We start from the raw sequence: 10,006 nt of genomic DNA on the forward strand, positions 1-10,006 counted from the left end.
ATCATAAATAAATGTTAGTGAAAAAAAAAAATAGAAAATGAATAAAATAAAAAAATCATAAAAGTTATGCAATGAGGATATGTAAAAGTGAGAGAAAATGATTCAGTGTGTGAGAAAGCATTTTTCAGCCAATAGCTGCCATCAGCCAATTCTTGTTTTGTCATGAAGAATATGCATTTTTTGGGGAAAATAAAGAATTTTTAGGGGAAAATATACCTATTTTTGGCAAGGGGAAAAATTTAAGAAAAAATATCACTGATAAGTGTTATTGTAGGACTGGACTGTTTATTTTTGAGACCCTATCACCCCTCTTGAGTCAGACAGTAAATAAATATAATATCTAGACATGTTGCCTTAAACAGTTATTGTTGGCATTTATATTTTGACATTTAATAATAAACACCTACCAAAGCTTGTTCTATTTTTTTTTTTTTCATTTAGTTGGGTTAAATGTTGACACATGCCTGAAATTTTCCATCATGTGAGTTTTAATCATAAAAAGGGAGAATTTTGTAAGATCAAAGGCAGATAACCCAGATATTAAGTCTCTACTCCCTCATTTTTTTCTCCATGTGATAAGCTTATCACTAACAAAGCATTGTTGTTAGACATGAGCTGACATATATTCTGACAAAAGGTAACTAACTATTCATGTGTTAAGATAAAGGGATATGAGAATTAATGTGAAGGCTGATAATATACATGACATATTATCAATATATATTATGACCTCATTTTTTGACCTCACATACAGTGTGGCTACATTTTGTGACATTTTGTACATTATGACCTCATGTTGTGACCTCGTATTTAAACCACTGGGAATGATGTCATGTCCAGTAAAAATGAGATACTTGTGAACTGTTTAAATTGACTTGTTAACCCTGAATTTATTTGTCTATTTAATGTCATTGAGGTTATACTGATATGTTACTTGTAATATGTCTCTCACCCCTGGTACAGCAGTCATGTGGGAGAAGTTGTCTGTCACTTGTGGAGAAATTGGTAATTACTGGTTAGTTATCCAGGAGTGCCGGTAAGGTGGATCAGCTGCTGAGATTTAACCTAAAATGTTTTAAAATCACCCCCCCCCCCACCGGAAAAACAAGGAATCTATTGTCATCTAAAATTACCTATAATTAGAACATTTAGTTAATACCATTTGATTATTATGTTCAGTCTGTTAATTAAATGTTTACATTTTTATTCTTTTTGGAATATTTTTTCCCCCATTTTTCATTCTTTAAAGAAAACCCCCACAAACTTTCCCTATTATATTGCTTTGAAATTAAAAAGTTTTTGTTTTTTTTAAATTATAAAGATGAATGATACTCTTAGATCAAGGTGACTCCCACTAATAAGACATCATGGATTGGACTCAGAGTCTCAAATGGTCATTCATGTTATTGTGATAACTCCAGTCTTTTCTTCTATTGAAAAAAAGTAATTATATATTTTTTCTCAACAAGTATGTGTTTCAATTCAAAAGATTGACAGGTCGTTAAATTTTCTTACATTAAATTTTTTTTACATTTATTTTTGTTCTTCATTGAAAGGTGGTGTGTGTGTGTGTGTGTGTGTGTGTGTGTTTGTGTGTTGTAGTTACATTGAAAAAAGAAAAGAAAAAAGTGTTTTTTTTTTCTTCAACAATTTGACAAGGAAAGAAGTGAAAAGAAAAAGCTTTTTTCCTTGTTTGGCATAAATAAGTAAAAGTAATTTATGCCCACCTACTAAACGAATGTTAAATGCTTTAGTTGGGTAATACCAAATCTACTTTTATTGTTTTCTCATAGTTTCATTCAATCAATTCTATTTATTTTGTGCAGAATTCATTTTTATTTATTATTTGGTTGGTAGAAATAATATTATAAAAAGATATACATGTACCCTTCACAGGGATTGATAGTTTAATATAAAAGTAACAGTACATTCATGAAACTGATTTTTTGATTTTTTTGAAAATTGATTTCTGTATAAAATTAACCATCAAAATGATTAAAAATATTCCGTTAGTTACTTACATATATTATGTAGCATTGTTGTTTTTTATTTGAAGGAAATAAAAAGCGGGAAAACAATCCAACAAAGTACCGTGACCCGGCTCTGTACATGGCAATGTTCACCATGCTCACAGTTCCCACAGAAAATGAAGATGAAGTTTTTGGATTTGAACTCGTGTTGTCAAGACCACTCACGTCCTACATAAAAGTAAGTTTGTAACACTTTCAGTGGATATGCTTTTGTGTTAAGGGGTAATGTAGCAGATAATTGATTTGAGTAGGTCTCATCAGTCTCATCCTATCTCTACAAATATTGTGAAAACAAAACAAGGTGGTACCATGAGGATTTAACACAGGATTTAATATAGGATTGTAGCAGTACCTCTAGATGCTTGCAGAAATCATGGTCACAAAATAGACAGAATCTGATATAGTGTTTTTTTCGCCAATTCTTACATTTTTTTATTCATTATCTTATATAAATTGGTGTGTAGAGATAGATTAGACATATTAAAATTCATTCCATTGGGTGTAAAGGCGAGATTTTATCATTTAATCATTCAAGCGCCTTGTCTGGTATATACCTGAATACGGTATAAAGTGTGGTGCTCCAACCCTTTTTTTAGTCTCACTCATTTCATGATAGGGAAGAAATCTACTGCTTGTATGAAGTTGCATTCACAGTTATTCTGTGGGCTTATAGAAATATAGTTTTACAAAATAGACATTTGTAATACACCCTCCTTTCAGAATAGCACACAAGTATAATTTTCACTAATTCCGGCCCATTTTGTATTGCAGATGAAGAACAATGAGAACCAGGTAATCTGGTTATTACAGAAATGTAGAAGGAAGGCAAGTGATAGTCATGGTTACGCAACATTCCAGGACTTCCTGGACAATCAGCAGTATTCAGCAAATGGTGTTCTACGATATGAGAAAATCTTCGGTAGAACGTTTGTGAGCACTGGCGGACTTGATACAACAAAGGTATGATCTTTTAATCTTTGACTAATGTTTTGATAGTTTTGATTGTTCTTAACATTTTTTCTTCAACTAGACTTTAAGCACTTATAAAAAAAAGAATTTCATGAAAGTTTTAGATTATTACATAATTTTTACTACTAGTCATAATTTTGATAGTAGTTTATTATCAATTTCTTTGACATAAAAATAGAAGTGGTGGAAAATTGGAGTGCAGTGTTATACAGACTGAGCTCTTTCAAACCAGAAAGACATTCTACACTGAGATATTTTTATTGCAATTGAACTGTATTGAGCTGACCTTGATGTTAAGTTTGTTAGTGGGTGGTCTTCTACGGTTAATATTTTATGTGGGTCAGCCTCTGTGGCTAAGTTTGTTTAACTGTCTGACCTCTGTAGCTATCTGGCTACAGAACCTGACTTGGAATCACTCATCTCTGGGTGTGATCCTTATAAAGTTATGAAAATGTAACAGCATTTTCAAATTAAAATGGAAGATCTCACATGGAATATATAAGTTATCATAAAATGTAGTTTAATTTGATGTTTGGTAGCACCTGTTATAAAACTGCTTTGTTATTTTACAGGAATTTGTATCACAGTTAGATCTAAAGCCAGGACAGATTGTGTTAGATGTAGGATGTGGTATAGGGGGCAGTGCCTTCTACATGGTCAAGGTAGGCTGAAAACGGATTTCAAATTTGGCTTTAGTACATACAGTAGTATACATATCACTAATTGAAGCAACATAACTTTTATCTCAACTATCTGAGAAATTTTCTGAATTATTCCTGATTGCAGGATTTTTAGACATCAATTTAAAAACATTTGGTAGTGGCATGGCTTATTGGTTAACACATCAGACTAGTCATCTAAGGATTGCTGGCTGTGTGCATTTAAACTATGTCAGGAGAAAGTTGTTGTTCCATTGAACAAGAAACTTTTCACATGCATTGTTCAGTACTGGTTGGTTCCAGGATGTGCCACTGATGTGCCAGGTGGTTTTTGTCTGCACTGGTGGCATGTATAGTTTCAGTCATGGACAGCAGACGAATGGTTAATTCACAATTAAGATATTGATACATATATAACTGTTTATAAACATGTAAAATAACATTAGTTGTAGTCTTAATAGTGTTTTGTGGCTATGAAACACTTATTTTTCATAAGTATGAGTAAATCACTTGAGGTCTATAGTCCTAATGGCTAGTACCTAACTATAAAAACTCTAAAACAGTGTTAAATAGCCTATTAACATTGCTAATACAGATAATTCTAAATTAGGTTAACACTATACCTGTTCTTACTAAAAGTAATTAGCCATTGCCAAAAGTATAGAGCCAGACCAGCCTGCAAAACTGTGAACTCTGACCATGCTTTAAACTGTTGATGGCACAATTTTTGTATTTTGATATTGAAATAACTTAAACCTTGAATGGACTAATCCTTTTTCATTTATTGTATTTATGCTGATTTTTTTCCAGGAGTTTGGTGTTAGAGTTGTAGCAATAGATTTATCATCTAACATGATCAACATTGGGTTAGAACGAGCCAAGGAAGTGGGGGTGTCTGAAGAAGTAAGTTTATTATGATAGTATAAGTACTTTCCATTTCACCGGATTATCTTAAACTGTTATCCAGCTGAATATCATAAATGGACTGGCCCATCTTGACAAATTCATCATTATTAGGGAAAATGAAAAAAAATAAATATACTGACTGAATAGCAAACAGTGCAGACCATGATCAGATGGCATGAATTTTGGTCTGTACTGATCACATGGTTAGATTTTGTTGCCGCCTGTAGACTTAAAGTTAAATAAATAAAAAGAGGGGAAAAACTATTGTGCATGTCATACTGATATGTAGTAATTTTTGATACATTCTTGCTGTAGGGCTATCATTAAAGAATATTTAAATTTTGCCTGTCACAAAGCTTTTATGTTGTGAATTATTTTTAAGTGGCCTTCAGTTTAAATTTAAAGATTAAATGAATTATGTTACTTTTAGATAAACTATTTATAAAATATCTTTATTTTCTTTTCTCCCACAGGAAGTACAGTTTGAGATTGCCGATGCTACAAGACGGGAATATAAACCCGAGTCATTTGACGTTATATATAGTAGAGACACTATTCTACATATAGCTGATAAACTTGCATTATTTAAACAATTCTTTGTGAGTTTTTTTTTTCATATTTCTTTCAAACTTTATTAAAGGAACTCCACCGAGGTATTTTGACATGACGGGACTTGGAATATTGTTCTGAGATTAGAGTACTATGTAGGTCTAGATCAGTGACTTGTTTACAAATTTTCAAGTCCTCAACTTGTTTTTCCAGAACAGTCAATTTTATTGTGCAAAATGACCCAAAAATGACATTTTCGCTCAAATCTGGTTAAGAATTATACAAAAAAACATCTTTAATTTAATTCTGAGTATATTTCTTTATTATCCTTCACAGAATTTTCTGTTTTAAGCACTTTACTTAAAGATCCTGTGACACAATTTTTTTATGGTTTAATTTCATAAATATGATGCTCAAACTAATATTTATCAATATTGTAAGTTCCAATAAGCATTATTTATAAAGATAATACCGAACTTAACACTTCATGTAAATAAAGGGGGTAGAAATTTATTTTCTATAAATTTCAAGTCAAACTTTCCAATAAGAAATGAGTGCATATATTTATTGATAACATATAATGTGCACAAATATTTGCAGTACATATTTTACATATTCTTCGATGTTTGAAAAAAAATTTATTTGCATAATTATATACATATATAATTTATTGTAAGTGTGGTATACACACAGTAAAAATATCAATCACAAAACACACAGGATCTTTAATCTATTTGTAAGAAATTTAAAGTCTATGTTTTAAGACCTTTTGACCTCAGTTGAGTGCTTTTAATATTAGATTAATTTATTTAAAGTTTCTTTTAAGGTTAAGCTGTTACTTGCAAAATATAATGTAAAGAATTTTCAAAAGTTATCCTGTCATGTTGTTCTTATATTCTTAAAAGCAAAAAAGCACTATAAGATCTATTTTCTGTTATTTGTTATACAGAATTTTGTCTTATTTTATTTAGTTTCTAAAAATAATTATAATTTACAAAATTAAGACATGTATATTGGTAAATCATAAGAGTAGAGCTGTTTTTGAAATGGTATCTTTTCAATAAATCTACCTGTTTTCATTGTGTTTTTAAGAAACATTAAACAAAATTTATTCAAGCTTACCTTTATTAAAGTCTGTGTTGTATAATTTTATGTTTATATTATAGAAATGGTTGAAGGTAGGGGGCAAGGTATTCATCTCAGATTATTGTTGTAGCGATGGTGAACATTCGGAACATTTCAGATCTTATGTTAAACAGAGAGGATACAATCTACTATCACCTAGGAGATATGGGGAGGTAATTCTTATTTATGTAGTGATGCTATATTATAGTTATAGGCTTTTATGGCCAAGTAACGAGCTTAGCTCAGTACGGATGGGACATCTGTGGCTATGTGGATAAGGTCATTGTCTTACAAACCACTGTGGGTTTGAATCCAGGAAGGTACTTTGGATTCTTTCATGTGGGGTAGCTATCCAGCTAGCTTACAGAACGTCTGTGCCTTTTCATGGCAGAAATAAAACTATTGTAATAATACAAAAACAAATTTTCTCTTAATTTTTGATGTATGGTTGGACTTGAGCCTGAGTATTTTGTGTCAACTGTACTGTTTATTTTGCTAGATGACCTTAAGTGGGTTATATAGCTCTACTGTTTGTTAAATGACCTTAAGTGGGTTATATAACTGCACAGCTGTTTATACTGAACCATCTTGATAACATGTCAAAAATCTTTATGATTCATCTGATCAGATTAAGACATTGCATTAATAGAAGATCAATCTACAGCAAACTCCACTTGTAAAGATATTCAGTGGACCACCAAATTCATACCGTTATATCGGGATTTCATTACATTGTATATCTGAGAGGCAACCAATTTGATAACAAGTGTTGGAACCACGTCAATAGCATCCTTACAAGACCTTATCATTATAAACGGTAATGATATCATTATAAGTGGAGTTTATTGTATTTGACAAAATGTAACATTTTATTTTCTTTACTGTAGGTTTTGGAAGCTGCTGGATTCTCTAACGTAAAAGCTCAAGACAGGACAGATTTATTTGTACGAAGTTTAGAAAAAGAATTGGTTGTGGCAGAAAGTGTTAAAAAAGAATTCCTTCAGGTAAATATTGAGTTACTGCATTCGCTTTAAACCCTTAACATGCGGAAGTCTTTGGATTTTTTAAAACATTTTAACAGTGTATTTAAATATTCAGGAATTTTAATATCAAAACACAAAAATTAAGTTGCCAACAGCATAAAGTATGTTAAGGCTAATCACTTTTGATTTAAAGATGACAAGGGTTAAAATCATCTAGATAAGAAGACTTGACTCTAAATTATTTCTCACTCACTCTGGCTGGCTTTTTTTTACATGCCTAGTTACATGAAATTATGTAATTTCAAAAACTAAAGCAACTAGGTAATGCCGAGAAGATAACAGTTGGGATATGATTTAAGAAATACTGTGAATTGATTTTTTGACTAATGTATACATTGAAGAAGAAAAAAACCTGCCAGACTTTGCAACCTTGAATGATTGTAACATTATACGTAGATTAGATAGCCCCATTTTAGCCTTTAACTTACTGAAACCAAAAGTGATATGCCTTTGATAGCAGGTTAGAACCAGGCAAACTGGCACTTTTGACCTCTAAACTGTTTGTAGCTCAAGTTTAGTATTTTGATATTAAAATCCCTTTAAATTGGAATTGACTGTTCTAAATCAAAAGCAGGGGATTATACAATTACTAATTACACAAATTTAACATGTTAAGGGTTAAATCTTGGATATATCTTTTCCTTTTCTAAAATAAGATATGGAAAAGTACTGGGTATTTTCCTATGGTAGAATTTTTTTGTGGCACTATGCAACATGCATCTAGGTCACGCATTACATGCATATATTCAAGGCTATAATAGTTCTGTTGTTTTTTTGTTCAGCCTAGCCTAGAATTAATATTTCATTTTCACTAGGTAGCTGAAGGTTAATTAATAGGTATATAGAAGTTGACCAAGATTTTTATTTCATACTTTTATTTGTATCTGACATACTTACATTCTTAAATACAAATTTTGCATTCCTGTGTAAACAAAAAAGCTATGAGCTGTGTTACAGTATTTCAACTTGGTTTTATCTTCAAAGTTTTAGGCAAGACAATTTTTTTAAACATTTGATTTGTGGTCTTCAACAAAATATGTGGATAATGTGTAGGATTTTTTTTTATAAGATATATTATTTAACTTATTGATATAATGTAATGGAAAGATGTAAGGCAAATGAAAAAAGTCTAAAATTTGTGCTGAAAAATAAGGGCTCCAAGGGAGACTGGAAACAAACGTCTTTATATATAGCCTTACTTGACCTGCAAAGTTAACATGATGACATTTTGTGATAACTGTTGCACTGTTAGGTTGTGGTGGCTTATTAAATAGGTTATTATATAAAAGTTTTGTATGAAAGACCTATATTGTCAACCCTTTAGTGATCTATTTTGTCATTCAAATGTCACTGTGTCAATGTAACACATGTCACCGAATTGTAGGGATGTTGTTGTAAGTAAAGTCATGTGCTTAAGCTATGTATTGCCAATGACTTTGAATTCTTTCATGTGGGAAAGCTATTTAGGCTCAGCTTGCTTGTGGCATTTCCATTATTCTACACAGGTGCTTTTTCATTTCTGAAATAAGTCACTTTATGACCATTAAACTGTTGATGCAACTCCCCCCCCCCCCACCTAAAAATCTATTAATGTTAACATGTAGTCACTAATTAAACATGAGTTAATGATTTATTATTTTGTAAACTACTTAGAATGAAATTTTGGTCAGACACTTTTTGCATTTGCCAAGAATACTGTTACAAATATGAATAAATCTATGCAATCAGCAGCCTCTTATGAGATTCTATCTGATAAAGAAATTTCAAATTTGATTGCCAAGTCTATGCCTCATACAAAATTCTTATTCTATATTAGAAACCAATCTACAGTCGGAAGCAACCATTGGTCAATTTCAAATCTGTGATTTGAATCAACCAATCAGCTTGATGAATTTTTAGACTGGTTTACAATTTGGAAATTTTATTCTGTATTTCAGGAATTTTCTCAAGAAGATTTTGATTATATTGTAAATGGATGGAAGGATAAACTAAATCGTACAACTGACCAGCGATGGGGTGTTTTCTATGGGGAGAAACACTGAATTATATCTAATGTTATATAGACATAGTTAATGGTGTTCAGCAATGACAAGAGACCATTATTAAGACATATCAAAGGGCTTAAGGCACCTAGTCCTGGAATTGAATATGCTGTTGAACAAGATTTTTTCTGAAGGCTTGGGTGAGAGATTTGAATTTTTAACAACATGATGCAAATATTTTTTCTGTTTCTCTCAATGCCTGCGTGACATTTATAAGCACTTCGAGGAGAAATACGGTGATTGTTTTTAAACAGTGATTTTTTTTAATGATGGAAAAACCTGAAGTTTTTAAAGTGATATAATATTATATTTTTTTATTCTTAAATTGCTCATTTTTATGTGATAGAAGGATATACCTACGTCTTGGTATATTTTCCAGTTTTAGGTCTGACTTTTTACTACACAAATGTTTGTTCTATTTATAATATTTGAAAGGTGTAATTATGTTGTTGTTTTTTTTGTCAATTATTGCAAATTGCCCCTAATTTGGGTCGTCAACTTTGATTTGCTATTTATTTGTTTTGAGTATAAAATAAACATACATCTTGTTTATTCTTCTTCTTTTTTAAAGAAGTTGATTGTTGAATGTGTAATTTTTGTCAATAATATTGCAAAATGTCTGTATTTGGGTTGATTGTCTGTATTTGGGTTGATTTAAAAAAAATGTTTGTTTATTAAGATAT

The 10,006-nt window shown here is 31.0% G+C and overlaps 1 protein-coding gene across 1 annotated transcript; it reads left to right on the forward strand.

The window, feature by feature from the left end:
* Positions 1-2,056: 2,056 nt before the first annotated feature.
* Positions 2,057-10,006, forward strand: LOC132749130 (uncharacterized; the record flags this gene model as incomplete). Its single annotated transcript, XM_060738825.1, is given in 8 exon segments — positions 2,057-2,208; positions 2,802-2,990; positions 3,572-3,661; positions 4,469-4,561; positions 5,038-5,163; positions 6,280-6,411; positions 7,126-7,242; positions 9,219-10,006. Coding segments are annotated over 8 exon segments (1,004 nt in total), but the record flags the coding sequence as incomplete, so codon positions are not given.

This window comes from Ruditapes philippinarum, unplaced genomic scaffold (genome assembly GCF_026571515.1).
Source record: "Ruditapes philippinarum isolate M1 unplaced genomic scaffold, ASM2657151v2 ctg6288_1_1_1_1, whole genome shotgun sequence".
NCBI lineage: Eukaryota > Metazoa > Mollusca > Bivalvia > Venerida > Veneridae > Ruditapes > Ruditapes philippinarum.